Source organism: Heptranchias perlo, chromosome 3 (genome assembly GCF_035084215.1).
Source record: "Heptranchias perlo isolate sHepPer1 chromosome 3, sHepPer1.hap1, whole genome shotgun sequence".
NCBI classification, from domain to species: Eukaryota; Metazoa; Chordata; class Chondrichthyes; order Hexanchiformes; family Hexanchidae; genus Heptranchias; species Heptranchias perlo.
In genome coordinates this window covers 55280015-55305891 of record NC_090327.1, presented here as the reverse complement: position 1 = coordinate 55305891, position 25877 = coordinate 55280015, and the positions used below count along the sequence as shown (strand labels likewise).

General features: G+C 42.2%; 1 protein-coding gene across 1 annotated transcript in view; it reads right to left on the bottom strand.

Annotated features, from left to right (window-relative positions):
* Positions 1–25877, bottom strand: part of trappc9 (trafficking protein particle complex subunit 9) — an 838299-nt gene that overhangs the window by 740772 nt on the left and 71650 nt on the right. The window contains exons 9-11 of the mRNA XM_067979750.1: positions 23624–23767; positions 12342–12468; positions 1845–1990 (exon numbers count right to left, since the gene is read on the bottom strand). Of these exons, the coding sequence (XP_067835851.1) occupies positions 1845–1990; positions 12342–12468; positions 23624–23767 (417 nt within the window). The remainder of the gene's footprint in view (positions 1–1844; positions 1991–12341; positions 12469–23623; positions 23768–25877) is intronic.

Sequence of the window (25877 nt, the reverse complement as noted above, 5' to 3'; positions counted from 1 at the left end):
CACAAATGGAGTATTGTGTTCAGTTCTGGGCACTGCATTGTAGGAAGGATGTGAAGGCCTTAGAGAGGGTGCAGAGGAAGTTTACTAGGATGATTCCAGGGATGAGGGACTTAAATTACGTGGATAGACTGGAGAAGCTGGGATTGTTCTCTTTGGAACAGAGAAGGTTGAGAGAAGATTTGATTGAGGTATTCAAAATCATGAAGGGTCTAGACAGAGTAGATAGAGAAAATGTTCCCATTGGCAGAAGGGTCAAGAACCAGAGGGCATAGATTTAAGGTGATTGGCAAAAGAACCAAAGGTGACATGAGGAAAAACGTTTTTACACAGTGAGTGGTTGGGATCTGGAATGCACTGCCCGAGGAAGTGGTGGAGGCAGATTCAATCATGGCCTTCAAAAGGGAACTGGGTAAGTACTTGCAATGAAAAAATGTGCAGGGCAATGGGGATAGGGCAGGGGAGTAGGACTAGCTGGATTGCTCATGCATAGAGCCGGCGCAGACTCGATGGGCCGAATGGCCTCCTTCCATGCAATAACCATTCTATGGTAAGGTAAATATGAAAAAACGGCTTCCATTTCAACATTCAATTTCCAGTACATGCACACCACATTTTCACCCTGTACCTCTGCTAACAGTGGATTGCTTTCATACTTCCTTTTCCATGAAACAGTTAGCACCATTCTAGGTATGCTCTTTGTCTGTTTTGACCACAATGCCATAGAAGATGCAGCTAATCTGCATGCCTTTGAGATTCATGCGAGTTAACCGCACCAAGAAAGAGGCTTCGTTCTTCCAAGATATTGTCAATTTCCAAAATTTTACACCAGGTCAACAATCCATCTTGTTCCACACCATGTTTTCATCTGCTGTCCCTTTCACAAACTCAATTACTAATTAATTACTCTTCTGGACTAACATGATTTACCCATCCACCTGCTGCTGCACTGCAGTAATCTGCAATACCTCCGAGAAGTGTAATTTATATCCTCAAGACAGCTACCTAAAATTTTAAGCAGTGAATAAGTATTTGTTTAAGACAGCAGTGTGTAGATGACATCACATTGTTAAATTGCATACAGAAATAGTACTGTCTATAGTCCACTGCAGATTAAATTCCAGAAAATTTAGAGTAGTGTGATGAACTGGAACACTAGCCAACATTGACAATATGTGAGGTCATATTTTCACTGCACCATTCAGTTTCTGATCTCAGTCACATCACCACAGGAAGGCGCTGAATTGAAAGCAGCACTTCCTCACAAGGAGGAGCAAATCAGTCATTACTGAGCTGCGCTTACGCACCTAACAATTAATCCAGAACGGAAGCCTTGGAGCACATCTCCTGTGGGGAGATTTCTTTTAGCAACAGTCATTTTTTAAAATTTCTTGATGATTACATCACAAAACGTAATCCTGCAGTAAGGATTTCATGGTACATCAACTGATGTCAATATTGGCCATGGCAGTTAACAAGAGAAAATAAACCCTCCAAACAGCAAAAGAACAGACATGATTTTAATGATTAAAAATAATATTGCACACTTTAATAAAACGGGTTCATGGGGGATGGTTACAATAAAAAGGTCAGATAATGAACAACTTTTGAAGCTTCATTCCCATAGGTAACATTATTTGTTTCCCTCAATTAAATTTACTTACAACCTCTACTTCCAAAACTGCCCTGTTCCAACCATTGTTATCATTTCAGAAAAGCTTGATTTTCCAACAAAGTGAATAATCCCACATCAGATACAGCGAGCGGATGAAGAAACAATGCGGACACCAGATTGCCAAAATCACTGTGGAAATTGACATGATAGCTTTCAGTCAATATCCCCTCACCTATTTTTTTGCTTCTTTCTTCACCACGATGGTGTGCAATAATCGGTGAGTAAATGAAAGGGCTCTTGGAGGACATGTTCTGATTGAGTGTGTTTTTTATTTTTAGTGGACGGAGGTTAGGTGGAAGATTCAAGAGTTTTACAGACCTAATGGGAACACGAGAAAGAAAAAGTTTAGAAATATTAAAACTTATAGTCTACATTTTGGCATCAAACCTCATCACAACAATGCACATAAAAATAGCTATTTAGACCATTTCTTCCAGATAAGAAACAATAGATAACCAATAGGAAAACTAATTGAAATGGACATACATTTGTCAACTATGTAAATATCAGAACACAGCTGAACAGCAGAGGTAGAATCTATCACCTTTCTTCAGCAATAATTTCTGTCAGTTTTAAGTAGATAATAAAAGGGCCACAAGACACAAGTATATTAGTCGTCTGCTATGTTCAGTGTTGTCATTTGGCCAATTTGGGACATTGGAATCAATAAGCCAAATTACTTCTTCTATGATGCTCTCAGTTACTTTATATTGCCCACACTATTACCACCATAAATGACAGATCTGTAACTGCTACTAATTCTCATTATATCCCAGGCATGACTCCAAATTTGTGAACAAATCAGATTCTGCTTCTGGGCATTGTCCATATTTCAAATGGACATGTAACAAAAATCTCCCAAACCCCACCAGTTTGCTTTACTGAAATGGAGTGGGGAGAAGGAAAAGGAAATGGAGACGAGAGTGCAGCCGCATGAAAATTTCAGACATCAATGATGCACTACTGAAAACACTAACATATACACTATACCACATAACAGCAGAATAGAAGTGCATGCACAAGATTCCCCACATAGTAAATTACCAGTCTCAATTGCACCACATGGGCAGGTTGTAACTGCAGGCTAGCCGTTTCCCCACAGGATACCAGAGTAGCGAAAATAGGGAATTCTTGAGTGGTGGGGTGGGGGGGGGGGGGTGGTGGAGAGGGTGAGAGATAAAATACTTTAAGACCTCTCAAGCAATTTACCACCTCTTTCTCTTTAAAATTAAAAAAAAATCATCCCCCTCAAATCTTGCCTTTGTTCCTAATGCTACCGACTCATGCCAGAATACAGTTCAATGGTGTCATCTGCCATCCAATATCATTCAAAGAGTCATTCTTCATAATCGACAATGAACATCAGCAGGCTTGCCACAGCCTTGCCTGAATGACATCTGATACCCATTACATGCATTTTCTAGCAGGAGTCACAAGTGGGAAACCCGATAACACAAGAAATATGAGTCGTCGGCCAAACGGCCCCTCATGCCTGCTCCGCCATTCAAGATCATGGCGGATCTTCGACCTCAACTCCACATTCCTGCCCAATCTCCATATCCCTCGATTCCCCTAGACCCCAAAAATCTATCGATCTCAGCCTTGAAGATCCTCAACGGCTGAGCATCCATAGCCCTCTAGGGTAGAGAATTCCAAAAGATTCACAACCCTCTGATGGCTGACCCCATATGTCACCAGCCAGGGGAAACAATCTCAGCATTTACCCGGTCAAGCCCCCTCAGACTCTTATGTTTCAATTAGATCACCTCTCATTCTTCTAAACTCCAGAGAGTATAGGCCCATTCTACTCAATTTCTCCTCATGGGACAACCCTCTCATCCCAGGAAACAATCTAGTGAACCTTTGTTGCAGGGCCTCTAAGGCAGGTATATCCTTCCTTCGATATGGAGACCAAAACTGCATACAGTACACTCCAGGTATGGTCCCACCAAAGCACTGTTCAATTGTAGCAAGACTTCCTTACTCTTGTACTCCAACCCTTGGCAATAAATGGATAACATGCTATTTGCCTTCCTAATTGCTTGCAGTACCGACACGTTAATTTTCTTTCATGTACAAGGACACCAACATTTAATAGTTTCTCACCATTTAAAAAATATTCTGTTTTCTATTTTTCCTACCGAAGTGAATAACCTCACATTTCCCCACATTATACTCCATCTGTCACCTTCTTGCCCATTCACTTAATCTGTCTATATCCCTTTGCAGACCATGTACTCCTCACAGCTTACGTTCCCACCTAGCTTTTTATCATCAGTAAACTTGGATACATTATACTCAATCCCTTCATCTAAGTCATTAATATAGATTGTAAATAGCCGTGGCCCAAGCACTGATCCTTGTGGCACCCCACTAGTTACAGCCTGCCAACCCGAAAATGACTCGTTTATTCCTTATCTCTGTTTTCTGTCTGTTAACCAATCCTCAATCCATGCTAATATATTGCCCCCAATCCCTTGAGACCTTATCTGTGTAACAACCTCTTGTATGGCACCTTATCAAATGCCTTTTGAAAATCAAAATATATGACATCCACTGGTTCCCCTTCATCTACCCTGCTAGTTATATCCTCAAAAAACACAATTTCCCTTTCATAAAACCTTGTTGACTCTGCCTAATTATATTATGATTTTCTAAGTGCCCCGTTACGACATCCTTAATAATGGATTCCAGCAATTTCCCAACCACTGGTATCAGGCTAACTGGCCTGTATTTCCCTGTTTTCTTGCTCCTTCCTTTCTTGAATAGTGGGGTTACATTTGCTACCTTCCAATCCACTGGAACCATTCTAGAATCTAGGGAATTTTGGACGATCACAACCAATGCATCCACTATCACTGCAGCCACCTCTTTTAGAAACCTAGGATGTAGGCCATCAGGTCCAGGGGGATTTGTCGGCTTTTAGTCCCATTAATTACTCCTGCTCCTATTTCTTATGTTCTTTGTTACAAGCTATTATTTCTTGATTAATGCTCTGTCCAACAGTATAAGTACTGTTAGGGGGCCTATAAACTACTCCCACCAGTGTTTTCTGCCCCTTGTTATTTCTTATCTCCATCTATGCTGATTCTACTTCCTGATCTTCCAAGCCAAGATCCGTTCTCACTACCGCCCTTCTGTCATACTTTATCAGGGCTCCTCCCCAACCTCCTTTTCCATTTTGTCTGTCTTTTCAAGAAGTCAAGTACCCTGGAATATTTAGTTCCTAACCTTGGTCACCTCACAACCACATCTCTAATGGCTACTGGATCAAACCCATTTATCTCACTTTGTGCCATTAATTCATCTTGTTACCAATGCTTTGTGCATTGAGATAAAGCACTTTTAATGTTAACTTTTTACTATTTTTCCCTGATTTGACTTTATTCACTGATGCACTATTACCGTTAAACTCTCCGTCCCTTCCTGACATACTCTGCTTATCTTTATCCAAATCGCTATGCTACTCTACGGCCTTGGCTTTTCTCTTTCGATTTAAAAATTTACCTTTACCTGAATCCTCCCACCCGCTTTTGAGTTTAAAACCCTATCTACCGCCCTAGTTATGTGATTCACCAGGGCACTGGTCCCAGCCTGGTTTTGTAGAACCTGTCCCAAAGGAACAGCTCCATCTTTTCCCAGTACTGATGCCAGTGCCCCATGAATTGAAACTAGTCTCCCACATCACTTTTTCAGCTACGTCGATTTGCGCGCGGCTCAGGTAGTAATCCTGAGATTATTACCTATGAGGTTCCGCTTATTAATTTGGACCCTAACTCAAACTCCCTCAGTACAACCTCATTCCTAGTTTTACCTATGTCGTTGGTTCCTAAATGGACCACGACAACTAGATCCTTCCCCTCATGCTCCAAGTTCTTCTCCAGACGCGAGGAGATATCCTTAACCCTGGCACCGGGCAGGCAACACTTCGGGACTCCCAGACATGGGAACAGTGTCTATCCCCGACTATACTATCGCCTACCACATTCTTTTTTTACTCTCTCCAACTTAATGACTGACTTTTATTCCTTATCCAACCCTGTGGGCCTGAGACCGATTGTAGCACCGGCATCAGCATCTCAGCTAAGATCAACCAGCTCAGAACAGTCCAGAGATCAAATCTTTTATGGTCTGCATGGCTCAGTTCCACAGAAGTCAATACAATTACTAACTATTTGAGCAGGTGGAGCCCGTTTCACCCACCCCAAGTTTCCATTATTCTGAACTTTCAACATCTTTAAAAATTAAAATGAATAGCTATGATTCTAACAATTTGACATGCATACTTCACACCCCTCCCATTTCACCCAATAAACATTTGGTAATTTTCCAGTAGAATAACTTTCACCAGCTGAAAATCTTCTAGGACTTCTAACTTCCAACAGTAATGACCAGAAAAAATAGTTTCATGCAAAATCAAACATTAGAAACAATGACGTCGAGATTTTTTTTTGAGAAAGAACTTACCAGAACCTTCTCGCAGTGAAATAAATGGATTGATGGAGTTTATCACATAGCAAATTGGCATGGAGATAAATGGCCGATTCTCCTCCCATAATTTCTTACGCTGTTCCATGATAAATGGAAGTAAACTTGCAACAGATTAAAAAATGCCAGTTTTCTCGCAACTATTTGAGAATTACTTTTCAGTTCTTGGGTCAGGCCAACATATAGTTACTAATAATAGTTGGAAGTTAAAGAAGAACTTAGGCTCTTTGCTAATTGGTTGATACATGAGTGCCTACAGTTTTCAGGCTATGTAGACTTCATCGATGTAATAAAACAACGTACCAAAATACACTTTTTAAAAAAAACTTTTTCCCTTGTAACATTTTTGTTTTCATTCTCTCTGCTCTTCATTCACAAGGGCAAGAAATTTTGGAGCAAAATCATTCAGTTGCCAACAAAATAGCATCTGCATTGGTTAGCTGGAAATATTTTTTAGGGGACGGTACATCAGTCTTTTTTTCTGAACAAGAACACTGCTCCTATTGTTGGCCATCACTGGACCTGATGCACAACATCAATGGCTGACCAAACAAAAAGGCATCTTGCATGCAAACACAAGGAATACAAACCAAGTTTTGCAACGCTTTGAACAAACAAGGTCATGACACGATTTTATCTCAGACTGTCTATACTATCACCATCTCAGTAATATGAATACTTTCTTAATGGTGAGAGCAGTAGGTGTGGAAAAGCAATGGGATTTAGATGTTCATGTACACAAATCACTATAAGCTAGTGCAAATACAAAAAGTAATCAAAAAGGCTAATAGAATGTTGACCTTCATCTTAAGAGCGTTAGAATACAATGGGGAGGAAGTGATGCTTCAGCTGCACAGAGCTTGGTTAGACCCTGTCTGAAGTACTGCGCTCAGTTGTGGGCACCGAACCTCATGAACGACATATTGGCCTTGGAAAGGGTGCAGTGCAGATTCACCAGAATAATACCAGGACTTGAAAGGTTAAACTACGAGGACAGGTTGCAAAACTTGGTTTGTATTCCCTTGAGTTTGGAAGATTGAGGGATGATCTAATCAATGTCTTAAAAATGATAAAAGGGATACAATAGGGTTGGTGCAGAGAAGCAAAGCTATTACTTCTGGCGAGGGAATCCAGAGCAAGGGGGCATAATCTTAAAGTTAGAGCTAGTCCATTTAGGAGTGAAATCAGGAAGCATTTTTTCATAGAAAAGGGGGGTTGTGGAAATCTGGAGCCCTCTCAACAACAACAACTTGCATTTATATAGCACCTTTAACGTGGTAAAACATCCCAAGGCGCTGCACAGGAGCGATCAAACAAAATTTGACACTGAACCACAGAGGGAGATATCAGAACAGGTGACCAAAAGCTTGGTCAAAGAGGTAGGATATAAGGAACGTCCTAAAGGAGGCAAGAGAGGTAGAAAGCTTAGGGCCTAGGCAGCTAACGGCACAGCCGCCAATGGTGGAGCAATTAAAATTGGGCATGCACAAGAGGCAAGAAATGGAGGAGCGCCAAGATCTCCCCTAAAAGGCTGTGGATGCCAGGACAATTGGAGCTTCCAAGACTGAGATCGATGGATTTTTGTTAAGTAGGGTATCAAGGGATACGGATCAAAGGTAGGTAAATGGAGGTGAGGTACAGGTCAACCATGATTTAATTGAATAATCTTGAGGGACCGAATGGCCTACTCCTGTTCCTATGACCCCTCCCTAAATCTAGAAATATCTCGTCTCTATAGTCATAATTCTGTGCACAATGTTTTCACATGAATGTGTTCTGTTGCACCAGGTCATCATCAAACGTCATCTGAATTCTGAATGCCATTTATATTCCATTCTGTCTGTATAGTAACAATTCTGATATTGCCCCAGTGCAACTTGGTTTTCTTACATTAGTGGTTCAGACCAGCTTGTCAAGCAATTTTGATGGGCAAGGATCATCAGTTTCCCTTTAAATGGCATTGCAAACAGACAATATACATTAATAAAATATACTCGAGTCAGAAAAATCTAGTACTGGCCAGGTTCCATTGCATACTAGCTTTTCTTAGCTCATGCACTTACAAATTAGCCTTCGACTGATCCAAAACTATAATTCCAACAGCATTGAATGGATCTACTCAAGGTTGAACAGTAACACCATGCATTTATATAGTGCCTTTAAGGTAGAAAAACATCCCAATGTATTTCACAGAGGCCTCAGACAAAATTGGCATTGAGCGAAAGGAGAAGCTATTAGAAGGGGTCACCAAAAGTTTGGTCCAAGAAGTGGGTTTTAAGAAGGGCCTCAAAGGAAGAGACAGAGGTGGAAAGACAGATGGGTAAGGCAGGGATTTCCAGATCTTGGGGCTACCATTGTTGGATGAAGGAAGTGGGGGGATCCATAAAAAAAGTTGGAGGAATGCAAAGTTCTCGGAGTGTTGTAGGGCTGGAGATAGAGAGGGGAAAGGCGATGAAGGGATTTAAAACAATGGTTGGAATTTTAAATTTAAGCTGTTGGGGTACCAGGAACCGTGGCTAAGTAAAGAAATTAAGGATAGTATCCGACTAAAAACAAGGACATAAGGTAGCCAAACTTAGTGGGAGGATAGAAGATTGGGAAGTCTTCAAAAGACAGCAAAAAGTAACTAAAGGATTGATTAAGAAAGGGAAGATAGATTATGAAAATAAATTAGCAAAAAATATAAAAACAGATAGCAAGAGTTTCTACAGTTATAGAAGAAGAAAAAGGGTGGCTAAGGCAAACGTAGGTCCCTTAGAGGATGAGACCGGGAAATTAATGGTGGGAAACATGGAGATGGCAAAAATGCTGAACAAATATTTTGTTTCAGTCTTTACGGTAGAGGACACTAAGAATATCCCAACACTGGACAAACAGGGGGCTCTGGGGGGGGGGGGGGGGGGGGGAGAGGAGGAGCTAAATACGATTAAAATCACTAAGGAATTGGTACTCAGTACATTAATGGGACTCAAGGCGGATAAATCCCCTGGACCTGATAGCTTACATCCTAGGGCCTTGAGGGAAGTGGCAGTTGGGATTGTGGATGCTTACGTAATAATTTTACAAAATTCTCTGGACTCGGCAAAGGTCTCGGCAGATTGGAAAACTGCTAATGTAACACCCTTATTTAAAAAGGGTAGTAGGCAGAAGGCTGGAAATTATAGATCAGTTAGCCTAACATCTGTGGTGGGTAAAATTTTGGAGTCTATTATTAAGGAGACAGTAGCAGAACATTTGGATAAACATAATTTAATAGGACAAAGTCAGAATGGCTTTACGAAGGGGAAGTCATGTCTGACAGATTTGCTTGAGTTCTTTGAGGACAGAACGTACAGGGTGGATAAAGGGGAACCAGTGGACGTAGTGTATTTAGACTTCCAGAAGGCATTCGACAAGGTGCCACATAAAAGATTATTGCTCAAGATAAAGAATCACTGGATTGGGGGTAATATTCTGGCATGGGTGGAGGATTGGTTATCTAACAGAAAGCAGAGAGTTGGGATAAATGGTTCATTCTCGGACTGGCAACCAGTAGCCAGTGGTGTTCCACAGGGGTCGCTGCTGGGTCCCCAACTCTTTACAATCTGTATTAACGATTTGGAGGAGGGGACCGAGTGTAACATATCAAAGTTTGCAGATGATACAAAGATGGGAGGGAAAGTAGAGAGTGAGGAGGACATAAAAAAACCTACAAAGGGATATAGACAGGCTGGGTGAATGGGCGGAGATTTGGCAGATGCAATACAATATTGGAAAATGTGAGGTTATGCACTTTGGCAGGAAAAATCAGAGAGCAAGTTATTATCTTAATGGCGAGAAACTGGAAAGTACTGCAGTACAAAGGGATCTGGGGGTCTGAGTGCAAGAAAATCAAAAGGCTAGTATGCAGGTGCAGCAGGTGATCAAGAAGGCCAACGGAATGTTGGCGTTTATTGCTCGGGGGATAGAATATAAAAACAGGGAGGTATTGCTGCAGTTATATAAGGTATTGGTGAAACCGCACCTGGAATACTGCATACAGTTTTGGTGCCCATACTTAAGAAAAGACATACTTGCTCTCGAGGCAGTACAAAGAAGGTTCACTCGGCTAATCCCGGGGATGAGGGGGCGGACATATGAGGAGAGGTTGAGTAGATTGGGACTCTACTCATTGGAGTTCAGAAGAATGAGAGGCGATCTTATTGAAACATATAAGATTGTGAAGGGGCTTGATCGGGTGGATGCGGTAAGGATGTTCCCAAGGATGGGTGAAACTGGAACGAGGGGGCATAATCTTAGAATGAGGGGCTGCTCCTTCAAAACTGAGATGAGGAGAAACTTCTTCACTCAGAGGGTAGTAGGTCTGTGGAATTTGCTGCCCCAGGAAGCTGTGGAAGCTACATCATTAAATAAATTTAAAACAGAAATAGACAGTTTCCTAGAAGTAAAGGGAATTAGGGGTTACGGGGAGCGGGCAGGAAATTGGACGTGCATTTAGATTTGAGGTTAGGATCAGATAAGCCATGATCTTATTGAATGGCAGAGCAGGCTCGAGGGGCCGATTGGCCTACTCCTGCTCCTATTTCTTATGTTCTTATGTAAATGTGAGTCAGCAAAAACAGGGGTGATAGGTGAGCAGAACTTGGTGCTGAATGGGATACAGGCAGCAGAGTTTTGGATAAATTCAAGTTTTGGAAGGTGGCAGATGAGAGGCCGGCCAGGAGAACATTGGAATAGTCGAGTCCGGGATCGACAGCATGGATGAAGGTTTCAGCAGCAGATGGGCAGAGACAGGAGTGGAGGCAGGCGATGTTACTGAAGTGGAAGTGGGTAGTCTTTGTGATGCAGAGGATATAGAGAGTCAGAACCTCAGCTCAGCATTGAATAGGATGGCGAGATTGCAAGCAGCCTGGTTCAGCATGAGACAGTGGTTCGGGAGGGAAATGAAATCAGTAGCAAGGGTATTAAATTTGTGGCAGGGCCAAAGGTAATGATTCAGTCTTCACAATGTCTAACTGGCAGCTCATCTAAGACTGTATATCGGACAAGCAGTTGAACAACAGAGAGGCAGTGGAGGGGATGAGAGAGGTGGTCAGTGTGCACGTGGAAGTTGACCCAAAGTCTGCGGATGATGTCGCCAAGGGGCAGCATATCGATGAGAAAGAGGAGTGTGTCAAGGACAAATCCTTGGGGGACTCCAAAAATAACGGTGTGGGGACAGAAAAAGAAGCCATTGCTGGAAATGCACTGGCTATGAATAGATAGTTAAGAGTGAAACCAAGCGAGGGCAATCCCACTGAGGTGGACAAGAGAGGTACGGCTTTGGAGGAGATTGGTCTGGTTGATCATGTGAAAGGCTAGAGATCGATCAAAGAGAGCGATGTCATTTATGATTTCAGTTTAGGCTGTTTGTGATACAACAGGGACAGAAACCTGATGGGAGAGATTCAAACAGAGCTGCAAGAAAAATAGGCATGGATTTGGGAAGTGACAATCCTTTCGGGGGCTGGAGATGAAAGGGGGACAGTTTGCAAGGACAGAGGGATCGAGGATGGATTTTGAGAGAAGGGAAGTGATGACGGCTGTTTTGAAAGCCAAAGACAATACCCGGGGATAAGAAACATTTACAATGCCAGCTAACATGGAGACCAGGAAGGGGAAAGAGGTTCAAACTCCTAATTAATTTAGGATTGATATTAGAAAATTCTTTCTTCACGGAGTGATCAACATATGGAATAGACTTCCAGATAGAGTAGTGGAGGTAAAAACCCTGGAATCGTTTAAGAAACAATCGAATGTGGAACTTCAGCATCTTACTGGATGGATGAATTATGACAGGACAATTGGTCTTCCTCATTCATAACTAGATTGTGACGTTGAAGACTACTCAATCTTCAGAAGAAGCAAATTTGAAAAACTGACATTAGATGAAAGACCTATCCTGTGCTACAAACTCACTTGAGTCAACCAACATGAGATACTTTAGGTGCTTTGGGTGAGTTTGCACCCAGAGCTTCTCAGCCTCCTAGCTGTAGATAATCATTATGGGCATAAGAAAGTAGGAAGGTAAAGGCAACAAACGATTTTATAACACAACTAACAAAAATGCTGCACTATAAAAGATAGCATACAGACTCCATCATTAGTTATCTATGATGTGATAGAGAGAGCTTCTATTCTTGAGTGTGTAAAGCAGTCTTACCTGACTATTGGAAGTTTGGTAAGAGGGACTGGAGGTAGTTTCACACCATCAGGAAGTGTGACAATCTCCATAGTACCAGGGCATTTTGCTGTGTAGTTCTCTAAACTCTGAGAAACTTCTTTCTTCTCTGCAAAACAGCACCATAAATAGAAACATTACATTACTTAGCTCTTCATTCAACAGGAGTTCCAAAATATGAGACCTTGGTCTGAGTGCATCCATGGAAAATAATGAAATCAACAATGTGTGGAACATGAACTGTAAACTAAAGTGATGCACCTCAATTTCTGCGACAATACTTAATTAGTTCACCAGCAGCCTGTGCCAAAATTGTTTACAATAGTACATTCTTCAGTGTCATTAACCTGTTCCAATACAGCTACAACACTGGCATCTACCCGACAATGTGGAAAATTGCCGAGGTTTATCCTGTCCACAAATCCAATCCGGCCAATTACCACCCCATCACTCTACTCTCAATCATCAGCAAAGTGATGGAAGGTGTCGTCGACAGTGCTATTAAGCAGCACTTACTCACCAATAACCTACTCAGCAATGCTCAGTTTGGGTTCCGCCAGGACCACTCAGCTCCAGACCTCATTACAGCCTTGGTCCAAACATGGACAAAAGAGCTGAATTCCAGAGGTGAGGTGAGAGTGACTGCACTTGACATCAAAGCAGAATTTGACTGAGTGTGGTACCAAGGAGCCCTAGTAAAATTGAAGTCAATGGGAATCAGTGGCTGGAGTCATACCCAGCACAAAGGAAGATGGTACTGGTTGCTGGAGGCCAATCGTCTCAACCCCAAGACATTGCTGCAGGAGTTCCTCAGGGCAGTGTCCTAGGCCCAACCGTCTTCAACTGCTTCATCAATGACCTTCCCTCCATCATAAGGTCAGAAATGGGGATGTTCGCTGATGTTTGCACAGTGTTCAGTTCCTTTCGCAACCCCCCAAATAATGAAGCAGTCCAAGCCCACATGCAGCAAGACCTGGACAACATCCAAGCTTGGGCTGATAAGTAGCAAGTTACATTCACGCCTGACAAGTGCCAGGCAATGACCATCTCCAACAAGAGAGTGTCTAACCATCTCCCCTTGACATTCAACGGCATTACCATCGCCGAATCCCCCACCATCAACATCCTGGGGGTCACCATTGACCAGAAACTTAACTGGACCAGCCATGTAAATACTGTGGCTGCAACAGCAGGTCAGAGGCTGAGTATTCTGCGGCAAGTGACTCACCTCCTGACTCCCCAAAGCCTTTCCACCATCTACAAGGCACAAGTCACGAGTTTGACGGAATACTCTCCACTTGCTTGGATGAGTGCAGCTTCAACACTCAAGAAGCTCGACATCATCCAGGACAAAGCAGCCTGGTTGATTGGCACCCCATCCACCACCCTAAACATTCACTCCCTTCACCACCGGCGCACTGTGGCTGCAGTGTGTACCATCCACAGGATGCACCGCAGCAACTCGCCAAGGCTTCTTCGTCAGCACCTCCCAAACCCGCGACCTCGAACACCTAGAAGGACAAGAGCAGCAGGCACACGGGACCACCTGCACGTTCCCTTCCAAGTCACACACCATCCCGACTTGGAAATATATCGCCGTTCCTTCATCGTCGCTGGGTCAAAATCCTGGAACTCCCTTCCGAACACTGTGGGAGAACCTTCACCACACGGACTGCAGCGGTTCAGGAAGGCGGCTCACCACCACCTTCTCGAGGGCAATTAGGGATGGGCAATAAATGCTGGCCTTGCCAGCAACGCCCACATCCCATGAATGAATAAAAAAAAATTGCAACAAAAAAAAATCACTTTCCTGAACAGTGAGTAATTGTAATTACAGCACACGCCATTTCATGGCCAAGACTGCAGCCTGCTCCAAGGGATTTGCCAATACCACTCTGTAAATGTCCGTTATGAGATGCAGAATAATCCCAGATAGCAAACTCCAACTTCTTCCCCTGCCCCTTCCCAAAGGGAAGCACCTAGCTTTCACTCAGCACCTTGCTAACAGCACAATCAAGTAGTCACAGTATTGGGACGTTCACATTATTTGAAGAAAGGAAACTTTGCAAAATTTATGAAAGAGGGCATTTGAAATCTTATAACCAAGTACGTCTGGATCAGCAACAGTTCAGCTACTTAAGAAAAAAATTGTTCAGCTACAAGAAATGCTGGGTATGGAAAGTACTAATTCATCAATGCATCCTGTCTAAGAAAGGTGCTTCAAAGCATCACGTGACACTTCCCATTCCATTCTTTTAATCCTAACCTCAGAGCACAAGGCTAGCCTTGAGAATGCAATTATCTCTCATTCTATATTTACAATACTGCACAGAAAGAATTTGTGGGATGGGGGTGTGCAGAAGAAAATTCGTCTTTTAGCTGAAACTAACACTTCAAAATGCCTGTACACATTTGTCAGTCATTCAGTGCAAATATCAGATCAAGCATAACCTAGCATCATAGTGTTATTAACACACAAAATGCTGTGCTATACATTGTAGAAAAATAATTTGATCTTTAAGATTCAGTCCACTACTCTTAATTCACACACTTAATTTGAATATTCTGATCATTCAAATTTTTAAGCGCAAAATTCCCACTTTGTTGTTTCAATTATAATATTTAATTTCAAATACTGGATAATTCAAATATTTTAGCTCAAAACACGACTTTGAATTATGAGGTGTAGATTGCACTCAAAATTTGAATGATTGTTTCCAAGACTAACTAAATCCTGGATGAGAATATTTTTTTTTCTTTGAGCAATGTCTAATCTAATTTGGGACAGCTGCTACTGCACTAATAAATCAAATCAGCAACTACTGTGCAAGCCTATCATAAATGGGCCAGCCATAACTATGTATTTTTACCCAAGGTCAGGATGCAAGGAAACTCAAGATCATGGGTTACCAATGGAAATAGAATATGATTTTTTTGAGATCAGCCCAAAATTATACATTAAGCCCATCCTACAGAAGTTTTGTTCCACATAAATCATATATGGATTTGGTGAACAATTAAGTCCATGTCAAATCAAGAATTGGAAAAAGAAAAGCCAAATGACATCATCTCTCCAAGCAAGAACATATCTGCATTTATCACGTCTTTTAGCTGATATTACAGGTCTGCAATTTTCCAAGTGATCTTCCGTCAGGAATCAATTGGCATTTTACATATTTAACTTAAATTATTGCATTTTGCAAAAACTTGTTTAAGGCTACAATTACTGTATGTATGATTATATAACAAATAAAAGTGTCTGTTTCTCCATCAATAATAGCAAATCTCAGGATATGAAATAAATGTGGTAAACTTTTCAAAATAAGTTAAACAGTTGGTTGACGGAAAGGAGAATAAAGAGACATTGGAACAGGACAGACACATGGGATTGAGGCTACAGCTCATGGAGGACAAACACCAACATGGTTGGCCCAACGGCCTATAATGGTGTTGCAATTTCTATGTAATTCTATCATATTACCGGTTATACTTGACACACAGGAAGAGGGTCATCATGGTCATCCGAGGCCAATCAATACAACCTCTGGGCAGCATTCTTGATCCAACCATCTGCAGCTGCTTCAGCAATGACTTTCCCCTCCATCATATGGTCAGGAATGGGACTATTTTTTTTTTATTCGTTCATGGGATGTGGGCGTCGCTAGCAAGGCCAGCATTTATTGCCCATCCCTAATTGCCCTTGAGAAGGTGGTGGTGAGCCGCCTTCTTGAACCGCTGCAGTCCGTGTGGTGAAGGTTCTCCCACAGTGTTGTTAGGAAGGGAGTTCCAGGATTTTGACCCAGCGACGATGAAGGAATGGCGATATATTTCCAAGTCGCGATGGTGTGTGACTTGGAGGGGATCATGCAGGTGGTGTTGTTCCCATGTGCCTGCTGCTCTTGTCCTTCTAGGTGGTAGAGGTCGCGGGTTTGGGAAGTGCTGTCGAAGAAGCCTTGGCGAGTTGCTGCAGTGGATCCTGTGGATGGTACACACTGCAGCCACAGTGCACCGGTGGTGAAGGGAGTGAAAGTTTAGGGTGGTGGATGGGGTGCCAATCAACCGGGCTGTTTTGTCCTGGATGGTGTTGAGCTTCTTGAGTGTTGTTGGAGCTGTACTCATCCAGGCAAGTGGAGGGTATTCCATCACACTCCTGACTTGTGCCTTGTAGATGGTGGAAAGGCTCTGGGGAGTCAGGAGGTGAGTCACTCGCCGCAGAATACCCAGCCTCTGACCTGCTCTCGTAGCCACAGTATTTATATGGCTGGTCCAGTTAAGTTTCTGGTCAATGGTGACCCCCAGGATGTTGATGGTGGGGGATTCGGCGATGGTAATGCCGTTGAATGTCATGGGGAGGTGGTTCGTCTCTCTCTTGTTGGAGATGGTCATTGCCTGGCACAAATGTTACTTGCCACTTACGAGCCTGGATGTTGTCCAGGTCTTGCTGCATGCGGGCTCGGACTGCTTCATTATCTGAGGGGTTGCGAAAGGAACTGAACACTGTGCAATCATCAAACATCCCCATTTATGACCTTATGATGGAGGGAAGGTTATTGATGAAGCAGCTGAAGATGGTTGGGCCGAGGACACTGCCCTGAGGAACTCCTGCAGCAATGTCCTGGGGCTGAGATGATTGGCCTCCAACAACCACTACCATCTTCCTTTGTGCTAGGTATGACTCCAGCCACTGGAGAGTTTTCCCCCTGATTCCCATTGACTTCAATATTACTCGGGCTCCCTGGTGCCACACTCAGTCAAATGCTGCCTTGATGTCAAGGGCAGTCACTCTCACCTCACTTCTGGAATTCAGCTCTTTTGTCCATGTTTGGACCAAGGCTGTAAAGAGGTCTGGAGCAGAGTGGTCCTGACGGAACCCAAACTGAGCATCAGTGAGCAGGTTATTGGTAAGTAAGTGCCACTTGGTAGCACTGTCGATGACACATTCCATCACTTTGCTGATGATTGAGAGTAGACCGATGGGGCAGTAATTGGCCGGATTGGATTTGTCCTGTTTTTGTGGACAGGACATACCTGGGCAATTTTCCACATTGTCGGGTAGATGCCAGTGTTGTAGCTGTACTGGAACAGCTTGGCTGGAGGCGCAGCTAGTTCTGGAGCACAAGTCTTCAGCACTACAGCCGGGATGTTGTCGGAGCCCATAGCCTTTGCTGTATCCAGTGCACTCAGCCGTTCTTGAGATCACATGGAGTGAATCGAATTGGCTGAAGACTGGCTTCTCTGATGGTGGGAATATCGGGAGGAGGCAGAGACGGATCATCCACTCGGCATGGTAGCAAACGCTTCAGCCTTGTCTTTTCCACTCACGTGCTGGACTCCACCATCGTTGAGGATGGGGATGTTTACAGAGCCTCCTCCTCCCGTTGGTTGGTTGTGGAATCGCTTAGCTCTGTCTATAGCGTGTTGCTTCCGCTGTTTAGCATGCATGTAGTCGAGTTGTAGCTTCACCAGGTTGGTACCTCATTTTTAGGTACGCCTGGTGCTGCTCCTGGCATGCTCTTCTACACTCCTCATTGAACCAGGGTTGATCCCCTGGCTTGTTGGTAATGGTAGAGTGAGGAACATGCCGGGCCATGAGGTTACAGATTGTGCTGGAATACAATTCTGCTGCTGCTGATGGCCCACAGTGCCTCATGGATGCCCAGTTTTGAGCTGCTAGATCTGTTCTGAATCTATCCCATTTAGCATGGTTGTAGTGCCACACAGCACGTTGGATGGTGTCCTCAGTGCGAAGACGGGACTTCATCTCCACGAGGACTGTGCGGTGGTCACTCCTACCAATATTGTCATGGACAGATGCAACTGCGACAGGTAGATTGGTGAGGACGAGGTCAAGTAAGTTTTTCCCTCGTGTTGGTTCGCTCACCACCTGCCACAGGCCCAGTCTAGCAGCTACTTCCTTTAGGACTCGGCCAGCTCGGTCAGTCATGGTGCTACCGAGCCACTCTTGGTGATGGACATTGAAGGCCCCCACCCAGAGTACATTCTGTGCCCTTGCTACCCTCAGTGCTTCCTCCAAGTGGTGTTCAACATGGAGGAGGACTGATTCATCAGTTGAGGGAGGGCAGTAGGTGGTAATCAGCAGGAGGTTTCCTTGTCCATGTTTGACCTGATGCCATAAGATTTCATGGGGTCCAGAGTCAATGTTGAGGACTCCCAAGGCCGCTCCCTCCTGACTGTATATCACTGTACCGCCACCTCTGGTCGGTCTGTCCTGCCGGTGGGACAGGACATACCCAGGGATAGTGATGGAAGGGTCTGCGACGTTGGCTGAAAGATATGATTCTGTAAGTATAGCTATGTCAGGCTGTTGCTTGACTAATCTGTGGGACAGCTCTCCCAATTTTGGCACAAGTCCCCAGATGTTAGTGAGGAGGACTTTGCAGGGTCGACTGGGCTTGGTTTGCGTTTGTCGTGTCCGATGCTTAGTGGTCCAATGCCGGGTGGTCCGTCCTGTTTTATTCTTATTGTGACTTTTTTTAAGCGAGATTTCACAACTGTGTGGCTTGCTCGGCTATTTCAGAGGGCAATTAAGAATCAACCACATTGCTGTGGGTCTGAAGTCACATATCGGCCAGACCGGGTAAGGACGGCAGGTTTCCTTCCCTAAAGGACATTAGTGAAACAGATGTCCCAAGAGTCGGGCATCCCTATTTTCATACAAAGGCATGAAATGTGTATTTTTTAAAACTAAAATTGCAAAATTCTCTTATACCCTACAGCCCACTCTTTCTTGCCTGGCGCTATGTCAGCCAACTTAGTTTTCAATGATTCTTGGCTTCCTTTCCTGGATTCAATCCCAGTTTTCACTCTTCAGATCTTCTATTTGCACCAGTGAAGTAACTTCTTATTTTAGCTGGTGTGGAAGCTTTCATACCTCACTGTAATAGACAGTATGGTTTTCACCATTACCATATTAGTGGTGATCTTGTCTGTATTACTCATCTTTAGAATTCTTTGGTGATTCATCGGTCACTATTATGGATAACTCCAAAGCTTTCCACAGGGTATAGAAATGATTAATGTGGAGTGCGCTTCTAAACAAGTTACCACCACATGGTCTCCCACCAAGGCTATGTTGATAACAATCTAGTTTCTTCACAATAACACCATCGGTGTTGTAGTCTCAAGGGCAATTAGGGATGGGCAATAAATGTTGGCCTTGCCAGCAACGCCCACATCCCATGAATGAATATAAAAAAAGTTGACAGCTTATTCTCAGCCTCTCACAGGGCTTCCCAATGGCCCTGTCATTTTTCTTCTTCTGTTCCACCTCTGCTTATTATCACTTTCAATCGTGATTTCATTCCACATCGATCACCTTCGTCCAAGTAACATTTCACTGCTCACAATCTCCAGTCCACCCAATAGAACCACATCTCAACTGCCTCTACACCCTTCAATGGGAAAATTAAAATAATTTCTTTCAGCTCACGGACCCAGTTTCAAGTCGCCCTGAAGTCACCTCTTAATTTTGATGGCTCCACCGAGTTTTCAATCTATCGGCATTCTTGGCCTCACTAGTCATCTGACCTGAAATATACATCATCATCATCGCTTAAGCAGCCTCCATAAGCTTCATTTCCGTCTTTCATAAGAACATAAGAAATAGAAGCAGGCCCCTCGAGCCTGCTCCGCCATTCAATAAGCTCATGGCTGATCATCGACCTCTACTTTTCAGCTCGATCCCCATATCCCTTGATTCTCCCCTAGAGTCCAAAAATCTATCCATCTCAGCCTCGAATATGTTCAATGGCTCCTCAGCATCCACAGCCCACTGGGGGTAGAGAATTTCAAAGATTCACAAACCTCTGCCTGAAGAAATTCCTCATCTCAGTCTTGAATGGCCGATCCTACATCCTGCAATTTGTCCCCTAGTTCTAAACTCTTTAGCCAGGGGAAACAATCTCTCAGCATCTATCCTGTCAAGCCCCCTCATAATCTTATGCTTCAATGAGATCACCTCATTCTTCTAACTCCAGACAGTATAGGCCCATTCTACTCAATCCTCTCATCCCAGGAATTAATCAAGTGAACCTTCATTGCACTGTCTCTAAGGTGGTATATCCTTCCTTAGATGAGGAGACCAAAACTGTATGCACTACTCCGGGTGAGGTCTCATCAATGCCCTGTAAAACTGTGGTAAGATTTTCGTTGAACTCCAACCCCCTTGCAATAAAGGCCAACATGCCATTTGCCTTCCTAATCGCATGCTGTACCTGAATACTAACTTTTTGTGTTTCTTGTATGAGGTCACCCAAGTCTCTCTGAACACCAACATTTAATAGTTTCCCATCTTTTAAAAAATATTCTGTTTTTCTAATTCTTCCTACCAAAGTGAATAACTTCACATTTCCCCACATTATACTCCATCTGCCACATTCTCGCCCACCCACTTAATCTGCATATCCCTTTGCAGACTCTTAGTGTCCTCCTCACAGCTTACTTTCCCACCTAGCTTTGTATTGTCAACAAACTTGGGTACATTACACTCGGTCCCTTCGTCTAAATCATTAATATAGATTGTAAATAGCTGAGGCCCAAGCACTGATCCTTGCGGCGCCCCACTAGTTACAGCCTGCCAACCTGTGAATGACCAGTTTATTCCTACTCTCTTTTTCTGTCTGTTAACCAATCCTCTATCCATGCTAATATATTACCCCCAACACCATGATCCCTTACCTTGTATATGGCACCTTATTGAATGCCTTTTGAAAATCCAAATAACTGCATCCACTGGTTCTCCTTTATCTACCCTGCTAGTTACATCCTCAAAAAACTAATCAATTTGTCAAATTTCATGCTAAACATTTATTTTCCCCTCTATTCCCTTTTCAAGGCAAGTTTGTCTGACTGCTTCCATGTCTGGGGAGGCTCTTATAGCACAAAATATATTTGATTGGCAATCTTTCTCTGAACTTTTGTACCTTGCTCCTTCTAAGTTCCAGATACACCATCTTATACAATCTCCCTCCTCCTTGTATCCCTACTGTGTTAAAATCAAGGCTTATAAGCCTAGTCTGTTTCTCGAACTCATTCTTTCTCAACTCCTTGCCTCTCTGTCTTACCAGCCTCTTACAATCTGTAGGCTTTTAAAACCAATCTGGCATCACCTCATCACAACTTCCTGACTTACTTCTCTATTCTTGTCAAACTTGGTGTCACACCTTATGGGCTTTGGCCTTTGACCAGTAAATTTCATAACAGCCTTCACTTAGTCTCATACAAGGAGTTTCTACACAAACACAGCTGAATAGTGCAAGTGTCAAAATAAATGTCAAAAATGCAACATCTACTTTTCTACTTTAATATATTTAGTTTCAAAAGTCAGGAGCGATTCTGCAATTAACACCAGCACTGAACTTTATAATGGTTATCAAGACTCAATGAATTACTCACCTAAGCATGACAGATATAGTTTTCTTAAATTGAATTCACACTGTAATCTAATCATCATATTATTCTATCAGTCGAAGTCGAATTGCCAATAGACCTATGCAGCTTCGAGAGTAGCAAGATCAACCATTTTCTAAAGGTTGGAGCCCTTCAAATTTACTCATATGAAAACTCTCATCAAAAACTTGAAATGTGATTTATGAACATCCATGACTTAAAAGCTCCCAGAAGACAGATGTCACTATAGTAATATTAGAAAATCTGAAGATATTGAGCAAGTCTATTTTGTTGCAACTCATTGATTGCTTAACATTTTTGCAGTGCCGTCTACTTCACAGGATTCAGATGTGTGGGTCATCAGGTGCTTATTTCAACCTATTCATTAGGTCAGAATATGAGTACATTCAAGTGTACAATAGTGATCCTATCTTCTAATGAAAGTATTTACTATGTATTGAACATTAAAATCTAAAAGGTTATTTGCTGAAAAACTGGTTAAAAATAAAATGATTTGATACACAGCAAAACAATGCATGCAAATATCAAAATTATTAATTCCTTGTGAATTTTCCTACAGCTTTTACAAACAGCAAAAATTAATAAATTGACAAAACTATTATCTAATGTTATTTCATCTGAAAGTCTTCTTTCTACTTCTGAATTCGTTGCAATGATATGGCTTCCCACCTAAACTATGTCCCTGGCTATCTAGCTTCCTCTCAAATCCATTTGTCTTCTGACTCTCCATTAACTCTAATCTCCCATGGTTGTTCTTTCCCACTGTTCCTTCTCCAAATCAATGATCTCCTCTACTAATCATCCAAACATGACAAAAAGGGGGAAAAACTGCACATAATAGAAACATAGAACAAAAACAGAATATGTTAGAAACACTCAGCAGATCAAGCAGTATCTGCTGAGAGGACAAATGAGTTAGGAACATAGGAACAGGAGGAGGCCATTTCGTCCCTCAAGCCAGTTCAGTCAGTCATTCAATGAGATTGTGACTGATCTGTGACCTAACTCCATTTACCTTCCTTAACCAAAGGCATTAAGGGATATGGGGCTAACAAAAATCCATCAATCTCAGATTTAAAATTGAAGTTAACATTGTGGCTGTGGACCCTTCACCATAATTGCAGTGTATGTGTGCGTATGTGTGTGCGGTTTTTCCCTCTCCCTTCCCTTTGTTCTGTTCCTTTTTAAAACTACTGTTCATCTGTAATATTTGTAAATTATTAAGTGTATTTTTTTTAAACTAAAATGAACAAGCTAATAACTACGTGATTTAATACATATGTATTTGCAATAGAAATCCTTCTCCCTAACGTATTGCAAGGAAAACAATAAAAAGTCGCAAAATAATGTTAATTATTCTTCAATACTTTCATATACTCAGTGTTTTGTTTCTTTTAATCATCACTGCAGGAGCTGATGCTGGCTTACAATATTCTCTTGAGGACTACAAACCAACTCCAAGTTTCAAACAAACAGTTACAACTCCTTAAATATCCCTGAAAACAGTTAACAAGACTTCATGGTGTTGAACAAGCATCGACCACATCCAAAAATAATTGATCACTAGTTGATTGAAAGTAGCTGACCTCTTGATTCAAGATTTGAAGACAACCGAACAAAACTTTACAAATGTGTATCTAGCTAAATTTGCTCCAAGATTCTGACTGCAGCTGGCTTATCAACTCCTTATGTATTGTGGCTGGATTTAAAAGATAATCGAACTAGCCAAAACTAGACATTTTTTGTCAGGCAGTCTGCACTGCAATGTTTCACCCAAAAAACCTCAGGATTAAACCTAACCAAAAATGGGAATGTGATGCATTACTATATCCTACCTTGATCTGAGAGGAAATCAAGCATGGTTTGAAGGAGAAATGACAGATGACGAACTGCAAGAGCAGGATTTCCCATTCGTCTTGAAGCATAAACAAGCTCATGTAGTAAGCGCATTTGTACTGCTGGCCAGCCTTTGTGGGTTCCTGCAATATTAATTTAGAACTAAAATGAAAATCAGAATAACTGTACACAGAATACCATCATTGAGACATACAATGAAACTAAAACTAGGGAAAAGAAATACGGGATAAATTGTACATTTTACAATGGAGTAGACAAGCAGGGGAACCTTGGTGTGCACTTACACCAATCAGGAAAGGCAGCAGCACAAGTAGATAAGGCCAAATGAAAGGCAAACTGAATTTTGGTTTTGTGTTGTAAATTGCATGAATTGTGTTCTCAAAGTGGAGTTGCAGCTTAAAAGATGGCCACATAAAACAGTGTCAGTAATTAAATTGAATGCTGAGGAATGGCTAGGAAATTGAAACTAATTAAAACCTAGGTTTATTTAAACAAAACATTAGTTACCAGCGATAAAAAGTAATCTTAGCCTAACAGATGTAGAAGGATACCTTTACAAGTACCAGGTATATTCAGGACAGAGAGTAGGAGGCTTTTTAAGTCAGATTGCACAGCTGTATCAGCCAGCTACAGCCAGAGTTAAGTGAGTCACTTCATTGTACAAACTGTCTGAGATCAAGGAGATGAGAGTTCAGCCATCTGGTCAAATACAGTCACTCGTGCATAAGGTGGGTTTAATCAGAACACAGGATCCAAAAAGGGGCTCAACAACTCGACGTTCCAGAAGCTAACGCCACCGTCCCAGGGAAGAAAGATTATCGAATCACTCATAAGGATGACATCATTTAAGCTCTGAAAACATTGCGAACCACCAGCACATAGACTCTAGTCTATTCAATTGACTAGTTATCTACTGCAGTAACTTGTCAGCTATCTGAGGAGTTTAATCCCAGATTAATCTCACCAATTTATATCTGTCTCAGATACTGATTGCAACTATGAATTAATAATCAGCGATCCAGTTAATGCTGATTTATAGTGACATCACCGAATTGCCTTTACCATCTCTGCTATTCATTTTGTTAAGTAACAGTCAATTAATTGTTATTCAAATCATTAGATGACCCTGTCTATGACTATTTATATCTATTTATTGTTTGTACACTCATACAAATTATGGAGGAGTGCAACACTTGAGCACTGGCATTTAGTATCAACATCTTTCAAGACACTTCATTAACACTTACTTGGTTTTAGAGAGTCTTACCCTTATGTGATCTGCATTTCACTTAAGAAGTTGGCCTTTTTATAGGAGATTGTTTTAATCTTCACTTTAGTACAAATCATGTTTATGCAGCTAATTGTGAACCCCTGACTCAAAGATGTAATAGAAAGACATCTAGAGACCGAAAATATACTAAGGAACAGTCAGCACAGATTTCAGAAGGGAAAGTCATACTTGACCAACCTTACTGAATTCTTTGAAGAATTTAAGCAATCTTACAACACCAGGTTATCGTCCAACAGTTGGACTATAACCTGGTGTTGGAAGATTGCTTACATTTGTCCACCCCAGTCCATCACCGGCATCTCCACATCATGGCTTCTTTGAAGAAGTAACAGAAAGTAGGCAAGGGTAATGCAGTAGATGTAATATATTTGGATTTTCAAAAGGCCTTCGATAAGGTACCACATTGTGGACTCATGGCTAAGGTCAGAGAATGTGGAGTCAGGGGACAGGTTGCAGAATGGATAGCAAGTTGGCTACAAAACAGGAAAGAGAGCAGGGGTTAAGGGTAGCTACACAAACTGGCAAAAGGTGGGAAATGGTGTTCCACAGTGATCGGTGCTGGGACCACTGTTCACATTAATGATTTGGATTTGGGAATCGGAAGTACAATTTTAAAATTTGCGGATGACACCAAATTGGGGGATGTAGTTAATACAGAGGAAGAATGCGTCAAAATGCAAGAGGACATTAATAAACACTCTGATGCAACAAAGCTAGGTGCGAAAGTAAGCTATGAAGAGGACACAGACTGCAAAAGGATCTAGACAGGTTAAGTGAGTGGGCGAGAAGGTGGCAGATGGAGTATAATGTGGGGAAATGTGAAATTATCCACTTTGGTAGGAAGAATAGAAAAGCAGAATATTTTTAAAAGCTGAGGTAAGAAGAAATGTTGGTAGCCAGAGGGATTTGGGCTCCTTGTACATGAATCACAGAAAGTTAAC